The 21,379-nt window shown below is 40.4% G+C and overlaps 1 protein-coding gene across 3 annotated transcripts in view; it reads right to left on the bottom strand.

The window, feature by feature from the left end:
- Window positions 1-10,050: 10,050 nt before the first annotated feature.
- The window catches only part of LOC140713952 (androgen-dependent TFPI-regulating protein-like), an 80,614-nt gene continuing 69,285 nt past the window's right edge, over window positions 10,051-21,379 (bottom strand). For 2 of the 3 annotated variants that reach the window (XM_073024645.1, XM_073024648.1), the window contains 3 exons: window positions 17,239-17,354; window positions 15,499-15,650; window positions 10,051-12,356 (listed from right to left, as the gene is read on the bottom strand). In XM_073024645.1, coding sequence (XP_072880746.1) covers window positions 12,328-12,356; window positions 15,499-15,650; window positions 17,239-17,354 — 297 coding nt within the window. In that variant the 3' untranslated portion in view covers window positions 10,051-12,327. The remainder of the gene's footprint in view (window positions 12,357-15,498; window positions 15,651-17,238; window positions 17,355-21,379) is intronic. The other variant, XM_073024647.1, reaches the window with a different exon arrangement.

Here is a 21,379-nt window from a genome sequence, read left to right as displayed (position 1 = left end):
GGTAGCACTCACATCAACAGTGATGAAAAGCTTCGAGAGGTTGTTCCTGACTCAGCAAGGACCTGGCCCCATTGCAACTTGCCTATCACCACAATAGGTCAGTGGCTCTTCACACAGTTTTAAACTACCCGGACAACACAAACAGGATGTCAGGATGCTGTTCATCGACTATAGCTCAGCATTTAATATCATCATTCCCACAATCCTGATTGAGAAGTTGCAGAACCTGGGCCTGTGTACCTCCCTCTGCAATTGGATCCTCAACTTCCTAACCAGAAGATCACAATCTATGCAGATTGGTGATAACATTACCTTCTCGCTGACAATCAACACTGGCACACCTCAGGGTTTTGTGCTTAAGCCCACTGCTCTGCTCTTTATACACACATGACTGTGTGGCTAGGCTTAGCTCAAATACCATCTATAACTTTGCTGATGATACAACTGTTGTTGGTAGAATCTCAGGTGGTGATGAGAGGGCATACAGGAGTGAGAAATGCCAACTAGTGGAGTGGTGCCGCAGCAACAACCTGGCACTCAACGTCAGTCAGATGAAAGAGCTAACTGTGGACTTCAGGAAGGGTAAGACAAACAAATTCATACCAATTCTTAGAGGGATCAGAAGTGGAGAGAGTGAGCAGTTTCAAGTTCCTGGGCATTAAGATCTCTGAGGATCTAACCTGGTCCCAACTTATCAATGTGATTATAAGGAAGGCAAGACAGTGGCTATACTTAATTAGGAGTTTGAAGAGGTTTGGCATGTCAACAAATACACTCAAAAACTTCTATAGATGTTTCATGGAGAGCATTCTGACATCACTATCTGGTGTGGGGGAGGTGGATTTCGCTACTGCACAGGACCGAAAGAAGCTGCAGAGGGTTGTAAGTCTAGTCAGCTCCATCTTGGGTACTAGCCTACAAAGCACCCCGGACATCTTTAGGGAACGGTGTCTCAGAAAGGCAATGTCCTAAATGGACATTGAACCCCTGGACACTACCTCACTTTTTTTAATATACAGTATTTTAGAATTCAGTATAGAGTTCCTTGAGTCCAGACAATGGCAATGCACCCAGATAGAAGATAAGGTGTTGCTCCTCAAGCTTGTGTTTGGCCTCATTGTAAGAGAAATGAAAATAAATAAGTCCAAGTATGTTCTTCTCATAGAGGGAGTGCAGTATAGGCTGGCCTCAAGGATAGTCGCTTTACCATGTGATGAAATATTGTCTGGGGTAAGCATTTCCTCTCTAAAGATAAGAAGAATGAGAGATCTTATTGAATCTTAATGTTTTTACAGGATTCAACAGGCCAGTTGCAGGGAGCATGCTTCCTTCAGCTGAAGAGTCTCAAATCCTGGATCACTGCCTCAGAAAAAGGGGTAGAAATGAGGCCAAACTTCTTCACTCAGAGTGTAACCAACCTTTGGACTTCTCTACCAGTGGGTGTTCATTTGCTGTATTCATACAAACCCAGACATCAATGAATTTCTGGACATCAAAGGAATCAAAGGATGTGAGGATAGAAGAAGAAAATAGTGTTAAAGCCATGATTTTAATAAATGGTGAAGGCGGCTTAAGGTGTTGGATGACCTATTCTTGCTAACTTCTTAATCTTTTATACATGAGAAAGCTGGCATAAAATACCCTGGTGCTATATTCAAATTTGCAGTTCCAAAATTTCCATTACTGCTCAGTGTATTCATTACACTGAGTGTAATGGATTGGAGACAGAAACCTGTAAAAATTATTTTGGCCTGGATCTTTATTGGTTGGATGTCTTATATATGTCTTATATATGTATATATGTCTTATATATATATAAGACACTGTTTTTGAGCAATGAACTGGCTCAATAAATCAACATCAGACTTACTTTGCTAATGTAAAATTATTGCAGATTCCATTTTGTTTTTCATTCTTTGGCTCCAGTACTCAAATACTTCATTGTACATGAAATATTTTGGGATGTGTTGAGCTCTTGAGAGTCTTTGAATAAAGGTAGATTCTTGCTTCAAGCCTTGGTTGAGTTGATGTCTTGTACTGAGTCCTCATGTCAATCTATCTTTCATTGTGTTAGTTTTGCAGAAGCAAAGGCTGTTTTTTTCTTTAAGTTTTCTGTCTGTTAGTTTTATTGGAGCTTGTAAAAGAGCTGCAGCATAGGACTCCAAGCAAGAAACTTTTCACTTTTTTTACAAGCACATCAGCCAATGGCTCGCAGTCAAGTCTCTCTCTGTACAGCCGATGTAAAGGGGAAATGATTGGTTACTACAGGGATGGGTCAAACAGCCACATCCTGCTGCAAGGTAAAATTGCAGTTAGGCCTGCCCAACACCATAGCTTGGGGACCCCCCCTTGGCTAGTGGGCCGTGACACTTAGCCACCCCTGCAGTGTGCGAGAGGGTGTCAGAGTGCAAATTTTTTCCTTGAGTAGGCCATTCAGTTTTTTAATTAAGCCCGATGGCTGGGGTGGTGGGGTATGTGGAACAGCCACGAGATCCCCGCCTCAGCCGCCCAGGTCCGGGCTTTGGTCCCAGTGAAGTGTGAGCCCTGATTGGATTGTACCTCCCATTGGACCCCATAGATAGAGGAGAGGTACTGTAACACTGGTGTCTCTATGAGTTGATAAGAAATGCCATTTTTCAGAAAAAAAACAAGGCTAAAAAATACACAGGAGATGATTTTTTAAAATGTTGAACCCCCACTGATAATTTCAGGGAGTTTTATATGGAGAAGAGATGCAAAAGCACCCTCTGAAAAGGTGGTTTTAGATGCTTTGACATACAGAACGGATGCAATATGCTTGTCAGGCAAGATTTCTCCTTAAGGAAATCATATGGACTTTGGCTTATTTTATCATGTGCTTTCAAGTATCCAAAAACATCTTCCTTAATAATGGACTCCAATAACATCCAACCTCCTAAGTCAGGCTAACTGGCCTAAAATTTCTTTTTTTTGCCTCCCTCTCTTTTCTTTTGCCTCCCACTCTTCTTAAGGAGTGGAGAGTTCCCCTGTTCCCTGTGTATTCATCATTTTATCTAAAAGCCTCTTGAATGCCACAATTGACCTGCTTTCCTCACCATCCCTGACACTGCAATCCAGGCACTCAGAATTCTCTGTATAAAAATCTTGCCACACATCTCCCCTTTAAACTTGCCCCCTCTCACCTTAATGTCATGTGTGCTAGTACCGTATTTGTCATTTCTACCCTGGAGAAAAAGTGTCTACCCTATCTATGCTTCTCATAACTTTGTAAACTTCTGTCAGGTTGCCCCTCAGCCTCCACCACTCCACAGAAAACAGTCCAAATTTGATCAACCTCTGTTTACAACTAATAAATTTTAATCCATCCCTTCCAATTTCTCTGCATCCTTCCAGGGACATCCTTCAATGTGGGACAATTGAAGAACAGTGGAAGACTTTCAAAGTGATTTTTCACAGTGCTCAACAGAAATGCATTCCAGTTAAATGCAATTAAGGGTGGAGAAAGCCAACCTTGGATAACTAAGGAAATATATGAAGGCATTCAATTAAACCTCATGCATACAGTTGTTAAGAACAGTGGGAAACTAGATATTGGCAAAACTTTAAAACACAATATAGAACCATTAAGCTAGTAAGAAGGAAAGGGAAGATAGATTATGGAAGAAAAGGAGCACATATATGGAAGATGAGAAAGGGGAACTAATATTGAGTAATGTGGAAATAGCCGGAGCTTTGAATGACCACTTTGTGTTGGGCTTCAATGTAGAGGACATCTTGAAGAGAGAGATGTTACAGATGCAATGGGAGATGAGGACCTTCATACAATCACTATCACTAAAGAGGTGGTGTTGAGCAAACTTGTAGGCCTAAATGTTGACACGTCTCCTGGTTCTGATAGAATACATCACAGAGTACTGAAAGAAATGACAGATGTTATAGTAGAGACTTTTGTGATAGTTTACCAAAATTCTCTGGACTTTGAGGGGGTCCCAACAGATTGGTAGACAACAAATGTCATGCCACTGTTAAAGAAAGAATATAAGCAAAAGGCAGGAAACTATAGGTCACTTAGCTTAATGTCTACAATTTGGGAAAATATTTGAAGCTGTCATTAAGGAAGAAATAGCAAAATTTCATCAGGCAGACACAGCCTTACTGGAGTTCTTTGAGCATATAAATATCACAGTGGTTAGAAGAAATAGATGGATGCTGTGTACTTGATTGGCTTTAGAGGCATTGTAGAGGTTCACCAAGCAGATTCTAAGGATGAGAGGGTTAGCCCATGAGGAGAGATAGAGCCACCTGGGACAATACACATTGGAATTCAGAAGAATGAGAGGGCATCTAACAGAAATGTATATGATTATGAAATGGACAGATATGTTCGAGGCAGGAAAGTTGTTTCCACTGCTGAGAGAAACTAGGACAAAAGAACATAGCTGCAAGTTTCAAGAGAATAAATTTAGGACAGTGATGAGGAGAAACTGCCAGAGAGTAGCGTACCTGTGGAATTCTCTGCCCAAGGAACCTTATTAAATGTGTTTAAGACATAGTTAGATAGATTTTTGCATAACAGAGGGTTATGAAGAAAAGGCAGGTAAGTGGAGCTGAGTCCATGACTAAATCAGCCATGATCTTCTTGAATGGTGGAGCAGACTCCTATTCCTGCTTCTATTTCTTATTTTCTTAAATTCCTGTAATGGGGCAACCAGAACTGTAGGCCATACTGTATACTGTATATCGAGATATACAGAAAGCTACTTAAATTAAATAAGTAAGTTCTACACAATTCCAACCCTCAGCTGACAGTAACCAAAGGAGTAAGAAATGTTACTGCTCCTATTCTTCCATGTAGCCAGGAGTGGAATCCCCAGGTATTGCCTCTGGGAATAGTTTCTACTCTGTACATGCCTTTCATTCATACCTGTGAACACAACAAATCAGAACATTTTTGATACTCAAAGGAATTCAATATCAATTTATAACTAAGCAATAGGGGGCACTGCAATGCAGCAGTTCCTCCTCCTGTATATGTAACAGTACTATGTGACTCTTGGGTAACCAACGCTTTACTTTCTCTTTGCGTTGATGTGCACCAGCTTCGCCAATGATAAAATATGGTATTCAGTGTTAACTCAAATGCTGGACTCAATGCATCAGAACTGGAAAACTTTCAATCACATTTTGTCTATTTTAAGGGTTAAATCTGAAGTGTTACTTTTGGATTAATACCATGTTCAGGCAACATGGTGCTACACTATAGAATAAGGGAAATAAATGTGGCAATGGGACTGATGGGATTGCTCTGAGATCACACATTGATTCGGTGGGCCAAATGGCATCCTTCTATGTGGTTAAGAAAATATAAAGTATGAAAATATATGAGGCCCGGTCCAATGGAGTGTGACTGGCAGGTAAGGAGACCCACCATCATGAATATAGTTCCACAGGCCAATATGCAGTTGGCAGTCCTGGGCTTGGGGTAATAGGTTGTGTAACTCAAGGTTGTGATTGTCAAAATAGAACATCTTTTCTTGAGATCAGTAGGAAGGGTGAAGGAGTCAGGGTCTTTAGTAGGGATTAGGAGTTGCAGGTTCTGGAACAGAAATGTGGGATGGAGAGATTAGGGTTGTGAACCAGGAACAGCAGTTTTTGAATTGTGGATTATGCTGACTATCTTCTTTTCCAGAAATTTAACCCACGGCTTGAGACTGACATCTCTGAAGGGGAAAGGGTGTATTAACCAAATGAGTTGTATATGTGAACGTGAAATACTGGACATTGTAGATGCTGGAATCTGGAGCAAAAAAACAATTGCTAGAGGATTCAGCAAGTTAGTCATCACTTGCCCTGTCCACTTGTCTGCTTGACATGCTCAGTTCCTCTGTAGTTGTTTTATTTTGCATATACAAAGAGCCTCCTGCAGATCTGAGTAAAGTATACCTCTTATTTGACCATACCAACACAACAGACATTTAATTCCAGGTTTACTACTTGCAAAACAGCATCTTTATTATTCATTTAGTTCATCTGATCAAATAGCCTTTGTATTAACCTTGTACCTATCACCACTGCAGCCAAACATGTGACATCTTTTTAAAAGTTACAGTGAAAAAAATTTAATAAAGTTGTGCATTCTGAACTCCACAAATTGCCTGCTGTCAAACTCTGAAAGTATGGTCATTTAATGTCCAGTAGTGAATCTGCCTTTCCTGTGGTGGAGGAGTTGCTGGGAGAGTTAGGGGGGCAGAGGCAATTTTGGCATACGTATTATTTTGCAGGGGAGAACAGTAGCTTAATGGTTAGCACAGCACTTTACAGTACAAATGACCGAGGTTCATTTTCTGCCAGCTGCCTTTAAGAAGCTGCTATGTCCTCCCTGTGGCCATACACTGTTTGGTATGTTAATTAGTTATTGTAAATTGTCTTTTTATTAGGCTAGGATTAAATCGGGGCTTGCTGAGCTGTGCAGTTTGAAGGGTTGGAAGGGCCGATTCTGCATTGTATCTCAATAAATAAAATTATGCATTTCTGGTTTGACTAATAACTGTAGTTGTATTCTGGAACTGGATGCACTAAAATGGCTTTTCTGGTGAAATTAAAGTGAATGGGATATAAATCAATTCCTGATAAACTGAGGAATCAGGTGGTTTGACCTAATTCAATTTGTTATAGTGGAACAATAATAATCATACCACTGGCCTAGTTTTCCCTGTACTAAAGAATTCAGTGGCACAAAGCTGTCAGCATTTTGTAATGTTCTTGGAATCTGGTGTCATGCAGGAAGCAGGCCAACTATTTAACCATAGCAATCTCTTTAACCTAACACATCATCAAAAGAAGAGTGGGATGTAGATGGATGAACTTGTCAACCGGACACAATACCCTTGCTCAGAATCAGATTTAATATCATTGGCATATGTCGAGAAATTTGTAAACTTTGTGGCAGCAGTACAATGCAATAAATAATAATAGAGAAAAAAAAGCTGTGAATAGGCTTCAGTATCTCTTTCCTGATGGTAGCAATGAGGGGACAGCATGTCCTGGGTGCTGAGTGTCCTTAATCTTGGACACTGCCTTTTTGGGGCACTGATCCTTGAAGATGTCTTAGATATGACAGGGGCTAGTACCCAAGATGGAGATGATGTCATACGGGGAGCATTGGGAGTGGACCCAAAAGCAAGACACAGACACTGAACTACCAGGAACAGGACTAGGCGTGAGAAGGAAGCAAGGGAAGTGAGGAAGAAAGGATGCTGGACATGACACAGGCCCCAGACGAGACAAGGATTCTAGGCCTGGGCTGGGACCTGACAAGGATAGCGGAACCAGGACATGGAACTGGGAACTAGGAGCCTGGGCTTGGACTCCGAGCCAGAGACTGGACAAGGACCCAGAACCTGGGTCTTGACTCGAGCTCGGACTCCAGAACCAGGAGAGGACAGGACGTGGCTAAAGGACGAGGAGAGGCACAAGACTGGACATAAGGCTACTGGACAGGACAAGGGAACCCCAGCACAGAACGAGGATATCCCAGCGCTGGGCTGGGCTGGGAAAGGCACATCGACAAGACGAGAAAACAGAGCCTTGGTCAAGGGAGAACAGGAACGCAGAACACAGAGTCAAGGGAGAGACAGGAACATGGAACACCGAGCTGGGACCCCTCCTTGGATACAGGACATAGGGCCAGGACTCATTACACAGAACACAGAGCCAAGACCCCTCCTTGGATACAGGACATAGGGCTGGGACTCATTACACAGAACGCTGAACACGACAAGACAGTTCCGAACACTAGGTAGTGGCAAAACGGCCGGACCTGCCTAGTGAAGGCGTGGACACAGACAGACAGTTCCAAACAGGGCAAGGCTCCAGGCAGAGGCGAGGTGCCTGACACGGGTTGCAGGGCAGGCCTCCAGGCGTGGGTAGCCGGCAGGGCTTCAGAGGGACAGAAGGTAACAGTCCAGCCTCAGGGTAACGGCAATGACGGCCTGACTTACCCAACGGAGGCAAGACCGGGAGGGACAGATCCCACCATAGGGTAATGGGAAGAACAGCCTGACTTACCCCATGGAGGCAAGGACAGGACACCAACAGGACAAACCCACACTGAGGCAAGGACAGGATACTGACAAGACAAACCAGCACCTGCATGCGAACCCAGGGCCACTTATATTCCTGGCCCCAAGACGAGAATCAGGTGCCAACGATTAAGCCCCAAATGAGACAAGGGACAGCCAGAAGACCCAGAGTCTGGAGTCCATGGACCGGACCATGAGCCAGAGCACGGACTTCTTGGACTGGACCTTGACAGATGACTAATTTTACAATTCTCTACTTCAATCCTGTGCAGTAGTCCACTGCATTCCACCCCCATATCAGACAGTGAAGCATCCAGTTAGAGTGCTGTCCACAAGTGTTTTTGGTGACATGCCAAATGTCTTCAAACTCCTAATGTAATATAGCCACTGGCATGGAGACTTGGATGGCTCGGGGCAGGAATGGTTATGTAGAGTGTCAGGCTTTAGATGTTTCAGAAAGGACAGGGAGGGAGGCAGAAGAGGTGGGGGCCTGGCACTGCTGATCAGGGATAGTGTCACGGCTGCACAAAAGGAGGAAGTCATGAAGGAGTTGTTGCCTGAGTCTCTGTGGGTGGAAGTTAGAAACAAGAAGGGGCCAATAATTCTACTGGGTGTTTTTCATAGACCACCCAGTAGTAACAGGGACATCAGGAGCAGATTCTGGAAAGGTGTAATGTTACATTTAATTATTTCAATTGAAGAGTATTTTTGGTTCTTTTATAAACTTTACTTTCATTTAAATATACTCTAATATAATAAACACTATATATGTTAATCAGTATGCATACATAATACAGATATTTCAAATGATACAGAAATATTTAATCATAACTAAGACTGTAAGACTTAGGAGCAGAATTAGACCATTTGGCCCATCAAGTCTGCTCCACCATTCACCATGGCTGATCCTTTTCCCCTCCTCAACCCCACTCCCCAGCCTTCATCCTATAATCTTTGATGCCATGTCCAATCAAGAACCGATCGAGCTCTGCCTTAAATACACCCCATGACCTGGCTTCCACAGATGCTTGAGGTAATAAATTCCACAAATTCACTACCCTCCAGCTAAAGAAATGTCTCCAAATCTCTGTTTTAAATGGATTCCCTCTATCCTAAGGCTGTGTCCTCTTACCCTAGACTCTCCACCATGGGAAACATCCTTTCCACATCTACTCTGTCTAGGCCTTTCAACATTCGAAAGGTTTCAATGAGATCACCCCTCATTCTTCTAAATTCCAATGAGTACAGACACAAAGCCATCAAACTTCCTTCGTATGATGACTCTTTCATTCCTGAAATCATCCTTGTGAACCTCCTCTGAACCCTCTCTAAAGCCAGCACATCTTTTCTTAGATAAGGAGCCCAAAACTGTTCACAGTACTCAAGGTGAGGCCTCAACAATGCCTTATAAAGCCTCAGTTTTGCATCCCTGCTCATGCATACTAGACCTCTTGAAATGAATGCGAACATTACATTTGCTTTCCTCTCCACCAATTCTGCATACAAGTTAACCTTTAGGGTGTTCTGCAGAAGGACTCCCAAGTCCTTTTGCATGTCAGATTTTTGGATCTTCTCCCTGTTTAGAAAATAGTCTGCACATTTATTTCTGCTATCAAAATGCATGACCATGCATTTTCCATAATTGTATTTCATTTGCCACTTTTATGCCCATTCTCCTAATCTGTCTAAGTCCTTCTGAAGTCTACCTGTTTCCTCAGCACTACCTGCCCCTCCACTAATCTTCATAAATAAATTATTTATGAGGCCCCAAAACAATTTAGTCCAACATATATGATTAAGTAGATCTCTATAATAGCCACTTTCCAATGAGTTATGTCTATGATCTATCTCTTCCAGGCTACTGCAGCCACTGTGCATCAACTTATAATGTGTGGCAGAATAATGTAGGAATTTAACAGATCCACAAATTTTATCAAAAATTAACCAAACTCCTTCCCATCCAAGTGACAAAAACACAGAAGATGTGCTGTGAGATGTCAAGTGTAACTTTTATTCTTTCTTATATGTAATATAGAATAACTCTAATTCTAGGTCTGTTGGAATGTACATTTCATTATTTTAGTGGAGTTAAGTCATTATTGTGCTCTGAAGCTTTCTTGCTTGAATTATTCTTTAGCAACAGTTTTATTCATAAATCAAGTGGAATAGAAATGCATATATAAATGTTCTTTCATATTCTGTCAGATGCATTATACACATTGAAGAGCCATGTATCTCATAAGTGTCATTAATAGAGTTGATCTTAATGCAAGATTAGCACTTTTATTACACTGTTTATACAAAGGGAATATACATACAGCCATAATGGGATACAAAATATTTTAATGGCTAAACATATCAGACATGATTTTGAAATTCATTTATTGGATGTTGACAGTACTAGGAAGGCCAGCATTTATTGCCCATTGTCAGTTGTCCTTTTTCCCCCTGAGCTTTCCATAAGGTCTTCAATAGGAAGTTCACAAAAGAGCAGACATGTGTAGCAGAGATTTCATAAGCAAGAGACAATTTGTAGATGCTGAAAATCCAAGCAATACACACAAAATGCTGCAGGAACTCAGCAGGCCAGGCAACTGTTCCTCCAACATTTTGTGTGTGTAGCAAAGATTCTCATTTCCTTTGTGCTTAATTGTTCCTACCTTCCCTCAAACCCAGAAACCCTGGATCGATGGTTCTGCGTGAGCAGCACTTACAGTGTGACCTTGAGCTTACATCGCTGGAGATCAACTAGAGCTCAAGAAGGCAGCTATGATCTGTGCAAAGCTATCAAGGCTGCAAAACAACAATATAGGGAGAAGATTGAGTCAAGCTTCATAATGAATAGCACATGTGACTTGTGCATACCATCGCAGACTTCAAAGCCAAATGTTGTGGTGCCGCCAACATTGTGGCCTCTCTCCTAGTTGAGTTCAATCACTTTTATGCTCAGTTCGATGTCACTAACTCAGAGCCTCTGAGATCCACTGCTACAACCTGCAACCTGGTCATCTCTGAGGCTGAGGTACACAGATGTTTCCAATGAGTGAACAGTTGCAAGGTTGCAGGACCTGACGGCATCCCAGGGCAGGTACTTAGGATGTGCACAGCACAACCTGCAGGTGTGTTTACTAACATTTTTAATCTTTCCCTCTCATGGTGTTGCCCTCCTGCTTCAAATTATCACCATTGTCCCTGTACCAAAAAAGACCAAGGTAACATGTCTGAATAACTGGCATCCTGTCACACTTACCTTAATAATAAACAAATGCTTTGAGAGGTTGGTCAAGGACTACATCTGCAGCCTGCTACCACCCAAAATGGACCCCCTACAATTCACCTACTGACACAATCGATCAACAAACGATGCTATAGTCCCTCAATATCGCAAAAACAAAGGAGCTGGTTGTGGATTACAAGAGGAAATGGAGATGGGCTAACCCCTGTTGTCATCAATGGATCTGAGATTGAGAAGGTAAACAACTTCAAGTTACTGGGCATTCACATCACCGAGGACCTCACGTGGTCTGTACGCACCAGCTGTGTGGTGAAAAAGGCACAACAGCACCTCTTTCACCTTAGACATTTGAGGCAGTTTGGTATGGGCCCCCAAAACCTAAGAACTTTCTACAGGGGCACAATTGAGAGCATCCTGACAGGCTGTATCACTGCCTTAATCTCAGGACTTTGCAGAGTGGTGCAGACAGCCTAGCACATCTGTAGTTGTGAACTTCCCATAATTCAGGACATTTACAAGGACAGGTGTGTAAAAAGGGCTCATAGGATCATTAGGGATCGAAGCCATCCCAACCACAATCTATTCCAGCTGCTACTATTTGGGAAATGCTACCACAGCATAAAAGCCAAGACCAACAGGCTCCGGGACAGCTTCTTCTACTAAGCCATCAGACTGATGAACTCATGCTGACATTGAGTTACATTGACTGATCTATTTATTATAAATTACTATGATCGCACAATGCACATTTAGGTGGAGATATAACGTAAAGATTTTTACTCCTCATGTATTTGAAAGATGTAAGAAATAAAGTCAATTCAATTAAATTCAAACTAGAGACTTCTCACTTTCTGAATGACATTTTTAGCAGACAATTTCCAGTGTTAGATTTTATTCTTTCAATGATTATCTATTCATAAATCATAGTTTTTGGCAAAGGATATTAGAATGGAAGTATTTTATGGGATGTGAGAAAGACAGAGCAGGGTATTCCAAGGTACACAAGACTTCCTCATTGTGGTTGCATCTCATTTAAATTTCCTTTGCTTTTTCAGTTAAACCTGAAAATAAACAGATATAAATATCTAAACAAACAAGAGAAATTCTTCAGATGCTGGAAATCCAAGCAACACACACAAAATGCTAGAGGAACTCAGCAGGCCAGGCAGCCTCTCTGGAAAAGAGTACAGTTGATGTTTTGGGCCAAGACCTTTCGGTATTTTGTGTGTGTATACTTGATATTTGTACAGGAACTCAGGAATATAAGAAATGGGTTAGTCTGTTCCCCATTTGATGTCTGTTCCTCAGTTAATTAGATCAAGACTGCAATTCTAGCTCTATTTACTCACTATGGTTCAATCAGACTTTAAATATTAGAAATAATCAAAATGATCTTGGTTCAAAAGCTTTTTGTAGTGAAGTGGTCCATGTTTCTACACTGAATATGAACAAGTAGATGGAGACACAAGAGAGTGCAGATATTAGAATCTGGAGCAACAAACATGATGACTTGAAGAAGCAGATGTTGAATTTGCTTCTGAATTGAGTTGTTCTAAGTTTGTCTCCTTTTGCCTGGACCAACCTGTCAGAGGAAATAATCTCCATCTATTTTCCATCATGTTTTTCAAAATACAGGCATCAGTGGCATTTATTACCTTTCACTAATTATCCTTGAGAAAGTGGTGGAAATCCATTGTCGTCAATTATAGCCATCATTGGGAAGTCCTTCCAATGCATTGTTGAGTGGAGTACGGGTGGGGGACGTTCCCGGATTAAGGTCCAGTGATAACGAAGGGTAATCCTAAACCAGGATGATATCTGACCCAGAAAGGAATTTACAGGTGGTGGCTTTCCCAGTGCCTGTTATTTTGTGCATCTAGGAGTTGATGATAAGAAGGTTTGGGAAATCCTGTTGAAGGAGCCTTGATAAAAGTTGCAATGAATTATTTTTGATAGTACACACTTCCAGCAATGGTGCACCAAAAAATGGAGGAAACTGATATTCAGGATGGTGAATGATGAGGTACAAAATGATAAGCAAACTACTTTATGGTGTTGAGCTCTTTGAGTGTTATCAGCGCTACACACATCCGGGCTAGTGAAGAATTATCCATCCCACTCCTAGTCTCGTTGGGCCCTGCTGATGCCAAGCAGGCTTTCGAGTGTCAGGATGAGTTATTTGCCACAGGTTACCCAGCCTTCGACTGGTGTAAGTATTTGTGTGCTGGTCTTTTACTATTTCTGGTCAGTGGTAATCTCTAGATCGGTTGCTGGAAATTCAATTATAGTAATACTACTGAATACTTCTGTATATCATGTTGGAAATGGTCTCTACCTGGCAATTAGTGATTGAAATGTTTTTAGTCACTTTACATCCTGTGCCTAAATGTTGTCAAGCTCTTGCTGCATGCAGCTAATTTAGAAAATGTACATCAATTTTGGAACGTATACTTGCAAACATCCCTATTTCTAACCTTATGATGAAAGGAAAGTCATTGATGGAACGGTTGAATACAGTTTGGCCAGGACACTGCCCTGAGGAGCTCCTGCAGCAAAATCTTGTGGTGGATATAGTTGATGTCCAATGACCCCATCCAGTATCCTTTGTGTAGGATATGACTTGAACCATTTCCCTCAATTCCTCTTGACTTCATTCTTAACAAGAATTCCCACACTTGATCAAATGCCAACTTGAAATTAAGAGCAATCATTTTCACCTAATTCATGAAATCCAGCATTTTGTTCCATGTTTAGAAAAGATTGTAATGAAATTGGGAGTCAAGCAATTTTGGTGGGATCTTACTGCACATCAGAGATCAGCTGTTTAACATGTCATAGATGGACAGTTAGTTTTGATTAGAGGTTCCCATAGTAGGCAATATTGCACCCCTTGGGGGCAGTGGAAGTTTCTAAAGGGGGGTAAAATAAAGGAGGCAGTGAGGGGGCACTCTGTAGCAAGGGGGGCAGCTGAGGGATTCCAAATTAGCAGCATGGAACAAGGTTTAATTTAAGAAATGGATTACTTATTTTAACAATTTGATTTTCTTCACCTCGTTGAGATATAGAGTCATAGAAAAATACAGCACAGAAACAGGTCCTTTAGCCATCTAGTCCACGTTGAACCATTTATTCTACCTACTCCCATCGATCTGCACCAGGACCATAGCCCTACCACCCATGTAACTATTAAAACTACTCTTAAATGTTGAAATAGAGCTCAGATGCACCATCTGACTGGCAGCTCATTCCACACACTCACGACCCTCTGACTGAAGTTTCCCCTTATGTTCTCCTTAAACTTTTCACCCTTAACCCATGACCTTTAGTTGTAGTCCAACCCAACCTCAGTGGAAAAAGGCTGCTTGCATTTACCCTTTCTAAAGCCCTTATAATTTTGCATACTTCTATCAAGTCACCTCAATCTTCTTTTGTTTCAAGGAAAAAAGTCCAAACCTATTCAACTTTTCCTTATAGTTCAGGCCCTCCAGACCTGGCAACATCCTTGTAAATTTTCTCTATATTCTTTCAACTTTATTTACATCTTTCCTCTAGTTACATGACCAAAATGGCACACAATATCCGAATTTGGCCTCATCAATATCTTATACAACTCAACATAACATTCCATCTCCTGTACTCTATACTTTCATTTAAGGCAGCCAATGTGCCAAAAGCTTTCTTTATGACCCTCTCTACCTGTGATGTCACTTTCAATGAAATACGGACCTGTATTCCCAGATCCCTTTGTTCAACTGCCCTACTGCTCACTGAGTAAAACCTACCCTGGTTGGTCCTACTGAGTGCAATACCTCACTTAATGTCTGCATTAAGTTCTATCTACCATTTTTAAGCCCGTGTTTCCAACTGGCCCAGATCCTACTGCAAGCCATGATAGTCTTCCTCACTGTTTAAGGCACCCCCAATCTTGGTGTCATCCACGAATTTGCTGATCCAGTTAATCATTAGAGTTAAAAGAGAAAAGAAAATCTATGTTTGGATAATTACTGTTGTTTACATTCTACTATGTCCTCTGTGTTATAAATATAGTGTTCACGGTCATCTTTGTATTACTTTGCTGAAGTTAGCTGTCACTTTATATTAGTTTTCTTGCTAAAAGGAAGGTACTCACATCATTAATGAGATACAACTACTCAAGATCTACATGTTTGTCAATTTTTGCACGGTAGGTGAATATTTACTTACCCCACACTAACAAGGTAAGATGTTCTCCCAGGAGATACAGAAGCATGACCAACAAAAGACTCACTGAGAAAAATAACACTAGGCCTGATTGATTAAAAAGGCCTAGCAAGGGATAGACCCAGGCTCCAGCGGCATAGTATATCCACAGAACCCTGTTTTAAAGCGAAAACACTTCATCAGATTAATGATTCAATTCATCAGAGAGTAATATATAATTGGAATTTCTTTGTAACAAACAATAATTAGAATAGAGCAGTAAACTTAGGTTAGAGTTCCATCCCACGTGTTCCACTGCTTTATTTTGGATAATCATTATTTTAAAGTTTATCCATGTATCAAGAGAGGAAGGGTACAATCTAGTAAAAAATATGAAGGTGGAATCTCATGTGGATAGGGTGATGAAGAAAGCTTTTGATATGCTGGCCTTTATAAATCAAAGCATTGAGTATAGGAGTTGGGATGTAATGTTAAAATTGTACAAGGCATTGGTGAGGCCTAATTTAGAGTATTGTGTACAGTTCTGGTCTCCGAATTATGAGAAAGATGTCAACAAAATAGAGAGAGTACAGAGGAGATTTACTAGAATGTTACCTGGGTTTCAGAACCAAAGTTACAGGGAAAGGTTGAACAAGTTAGGTCTTTATTCTTTGGAGTGTAGAAGGTTGAGGGGAGACTTGATAGAGGTATTTAAAATTATGAGGGGGATAGATAGAGTTGATGTGGATAGGCTTTTTCCATTGAGAGTAGGGGAGATTCAAACAAGAGGACATGAGTTGAGAGTTAGGGGGCAGAAGTTTAGAGGTAACACGAGGGGGAATTTCTTTACTCAGAGAGTGGTAGCTGTGTGGAATGAGCTTCCAGTAGAAGTGGTAGAGGCAGGTTCAATTTTGTCATTAAAAAAAATAGGATAAGTATATGGACAGGAAAGGAATGGAGGGTTATGGTCTGAGTGCAGGTAGGTGGGATTAGGTGAGAGTAAGTGTTCGGCACGGACTATAAGGGCCGAGATGGCCTGTTTCCGTGCTGTAATTGTTATATGGTTATAAAAAATAAGTTTGGAATTATTACCAGATCTAAAAGTTCAATAAACCTGCAGATGTTGCTGGTATGGAAAATGAACTCTAAATGGAGTTATTTGAAAGAGAGTGCTAATCTATGGGTTTGTTAAAAGATGAATGGGGTAGGCTGAAGAATGTTTATATTTACATTTATTTATATTGTCATTTAAAACAAATGGAGATAATGGTTTGAAAAGGATTAATTGAATCATCAGAAATGCCTTGGTCATTATGACTTCTTACTGACTTAAAATAAAATCAGAAATGTGCTTTTGTGCAGTTATATGATGTTTCAATTTCATAAATGTACTCTGAGTACAATAGCCTCACCAGCAACAGCAAACTAAGTTTTGACTCTTGATTCTCCATACACTGCAATACAGAGTTCAAAATTCATGGGCAAGTCCACCTATTATCCTGAGCCAGATGAAAAGCAATCACTCTCAATGATAGGAAATGTGCAGCCTTATTAAATTAAAAGAAACAAACACCTTATTAAACTAAGACTAGAAACGAGTGCCTTCAGCCAGAGTGCCTTCTCTTAGCGAAGATGTTGCTTCTGGTAATGAAACTGGTTAAATATGTGTAGGGATAAGAGTGATTGGAATTTAAAATCAGCCTGGAAATGAACTAATCATTTTTTCCATTCATTTGTATTCACCTGCCTTCACATAACCCTTACCAAAGCAGGTAAGAAATGGAAGCAAATCCTAGGATGAGAAGCCCAGTTCTTCGTTTTGGATATTGGTGTGGTGTGATGAACAGCTCCAGCAGAACCAGCGGCAGTACAATAGTGTGCTGTAATTAGAAAACAGCAAAGATCACAATTATATGGTGTATTTCACAACTTCAGGAGATTCTAAACTATCTTCTACAGAATTCAATACATTTGAGGTGTGACCACTGTTAGTCATAGAAATGTACTGAATGAACAAGCACTTTGACCTATCACGTATGTTTTCACCATTAACCAACCACTTCAACCAATGCTTTGCCCACCACCCATATACTCCATCCACTGGCCCCCTCCCTCAACTGTTCTCATCTGCCATTACCATCTCCCTCACTTGATTCCATTCTCAACATCCCTTTCCTATCAGATTCCATTATCAAAAGCCCTTTGTTATCTCCAACGATCATTTGCCAATCTTTGTCACTATTTCCACTCTCTCCTCCTCCATGTGCCTACCATCTCTCCTCAGTTGGATCCAAATATCACTTGCCAGCTTCTACTTCATCCCTTCAGAAACTTCTTTATACTGTCTATCTCTCCTCTGTTTTTCAGTCTTAACCCTAAATATCGATTGTCCATTTCCTTTCAGAAATCATTGCTCCAAGTTTCAGCATCTGTTGTCTCTTGTGTCTTCACTTTGCACAAAGGAAAATCAATGAGAATATTGGAGGTCAGTCATCTGAGCCTCAGGACATCACAGTAGTAATTGTTCAGCACAGTGTTATCGGCATTACAATCTTTAGTTACTTCATCATAGACCTTTCCTTTATCCTTTATGAAGATTTTCACAGATAGTTTCACAACTTTCAATTCCATTTGTGAATTCACTGCGTCACCTAGCTCCTGTGAATCACCATTGACAATTAACTGAAGTGGACCAGCCACTTTAAAACTGTGGCTAAAAGAGTAGAGTGTGACTAATCCCTGGCATTTCATTAATGTGGGATTGAGTTTAGGAGCTGAGAAGTAATGTTCAGTTCAGTTCAGTTCAGTTTCAGTTTATTGTCATTTAGAAACCACAAATGCAATGCAGTTAAAAAATGAGACAACGTTCTCCAGAATTATATCACAAAAGCACACGACAAAACAGACTACACCAGAAAATCCACATAACGTTTGGTAATCCTCAAATCCAGAGTCCGGAGAGGCTGCTGCATATTAATATTGCGCTACCATCTTAGCGCATTCCCCGGAAAGGAGCTCCAAATCCACCAGACAAAACAAGACTACACAGACATACCAAGTCAAGAGAACAACTCTACCACCCAACAAACCAAAAACTAAAGCTCCAAGACCTACACAAAACCACATAGTTACATATAGTTATTGTTAACATATAGTTACAATAGTGCAGACAATACCATAATTGATAAAAAACAGACCATGGGCACAGTAAAAATAGTCCAAAGATGTTAAAAGACTATAAGTTCAAAAGAAACCACCACACACAGTTTCCACAAGTCCCCAGGGTCCCAATGGATTCGTCATCCCATGCAGGCGGCAGCTATATAGGACCCTGGTCAGACCCTACTTGGAGTACTGTGCTCAGTTCTGGTCACCTCAGTACAGGAAGGATGTGGAAGCCATAGAAAGGGTGCAGAGAAGATTTACAATGATGTTGTCTGGATTGGGGAGCATACCTTATGAGACTAGGTTGAGTGAACTCGGCCATTTTTCCTTGGAGTAATGGAGGATGAGAGGTGACCTGATAGAGGTGTATAAGATAATGAGAGGTATTGATCATGTGGATATATAACCATATAACAATTACAACACGGAAACAGGTCATCTCGGCCCTTCTAGTCTGTGTTGAACGCTTACTCTCATCTAGTCCCACTGGCCAGCACTCAGCCCATAACCCTCCATTCCTTTCCAGTCCATATACCTATCCAATTTTACTTTGAATGACAATACCAAACCTGCCTCTACCACTTCTACTGGAACCTCGTTCCACACAGCTACCACTCTATGAGTAAAGAAATTCTCCCTCATGTTACCTTTAAACTTTTGCCCCCTAACTCTCAACTCATGTCCTCTGGTTTGAATCACCCCTACTCTCAATGGAAAAAACCTATCCACGTCAACTCTATCTATCCCCCTCATAATTTTAAATACCTATATCAAGTCCCCCCTCAACCTTTGGCGCTCCAAACAATAAAGACCTAACTTGTTCAACCTTTCCCTGTAACTTAGGTGCTGAAACCCAGTTAACATTCTAGTAAATCTTCTCTGTACTCTCTCTATTTTGTTGACAACTTTCCTATAATTCGGTGACCAGAACTGAACACAACACTCCAAATTCGGCCTTACCATTGCCTTGTACAATTTTAACATTACATCCCAACTCCTATACTCATTACTCTGATTTATAAAGGCCAGCATACCAAAAGCTTTCTTCACCACCCTATCCACATGAAATTCCAGCTTCAGGGAACTATGCACCATTATTCCTAGATCACTCTGTTCTACGGCATTCTTTTTTTTCGTAATTTATTTTTTTTATTGAAGTTCATCATCAAACAAACATTTCCATAAGATGTATTTCAGGCATTGTACATATATATCATATAATCATATATATCACAAATCTCCACAAAGTATTTGTCTGACGTATACACTTATAGAAAAGAGTGGAAAGAAAAAACAAGCAAAAGGAAAGAACTATGTACAAGTAGGGAGTGATCTTTTTTTTTACAACAGATTCATTGATTTGTGAGAATAAAATCAGGCCTATGAGGCATTATGTAGTTAAACCATTTTTCCCATTATGAATCAAAATGTTCCAGCTTATGTTTAACAGATGCTGTTACCTTTTCCATTTTGTAAATATCCATTATAATTTCCATCCATATATTTAAAGTTGGGCTCTCCTGTGATAACCATTTCCTAGTAGGAGTCTTTTTACCAGCCACCAACAGTATATTCATTAAATATTTATCTCTTTTCAACCATTCTTGAGGTATATATCCAAAATATATGGTCTTACTCTCTAAGGGTATTTCATATTTAAAGATATCTTGTAGGGCATTGTGTATCCCCCCTCCAATAGTTTTTGATAACAGGGCAGTCCCAAAAAATATGATAATGATTTGCATTTTGATTTCCACGGTTTCTCCAGCAAACAGGGAGGTTGCTATCATAATGGGGTTTCTGAGAGGGTGTAATAAAATATCTTATCAAGTTTTTCCATCCAAACTCCCTCCATTTCTGTGAACTGGTACACTTCCATTGATACCTCTATATTGTTGTCCGTTCTTCTTCAGATATAATTATCCCTCCTTCCTTCTCCCATTTTGTTTTAATGTATGAAGTCGAATGTGTTTTAAGATTTGACAACCCCTTATACGTGCTTGAAATGATTCTACTACCATTATCTGAATTATATGCTTTTCTAAAGAGCTCTATCAAGCATGTATTTGCCTTGGTTACATTTTTAAGTCTCTTATTAACATATTGTTGCATCTGTAAATACCGATAAAAATCTTGTTTTACTAATAAGTGTTTCTCTTTAAGCATTTCAAAACTGAACAGTGTTCCTTCTTTCATTATGTTGCAAAGAACTGTTATTCCTTTAGCTGTCCAGTACTTAAATCTAGCATCCAATTTATTTGGTGTAAAATCCGAGTCATATGCACACCATTTAAGAATTGCAATATTTCCCTCTAGATTATATTCTTTTATAGTAGTTTTCCATATTTTAAGAGTCAATTTCACCCATGGGTTATCAATACTATTTATGTACCTTTGCAGGTTGTTATCAGCCAAAATTGTTTTTATGGGGATGGGAAGTACGCAATCCTCAATCTTTTTCCATTGAGCGTCATATGATGGGTTGCACCGACATAGGTTGCATATGATGGGTTGCACCAACATATCACAGCTCTCACCTGTTCTGCAAAATAACAATCTCTAAGAGACGGTAGGCCCCATCTATGCTAATTGCAAAGTTTTGATCCAAACTCTAGGCCTTTTACCCTGCCAAAGATACCTTGATAACATCTTGTCCCATTATTTGAATTGATTTTGATTACTCTCTATTGATAGGGTCTGAAAGAGATATAACAATCTGGGCAGTATATTTATTTTAATA

The sequence above is a fragment of the Hemitrygon akajei genome, chromosome 20, assembly GCF_048418815.1.
Source record: "Hemitrygon akajei chromosome 20, sHemAka1.3, whole genome shotgun sequence".
Lineage (NCBI taxonomy): Eukaryota > Metazoa > Chordata > Chondrichthyes > Myliobatiformes > Dasyatidae > Hemitrygon > Hemitrygon akajei.
Note: the sequence above shows the minus strand (reverse complement) of the source record. Positions and strands in the feature narration are given on the sequence as shown.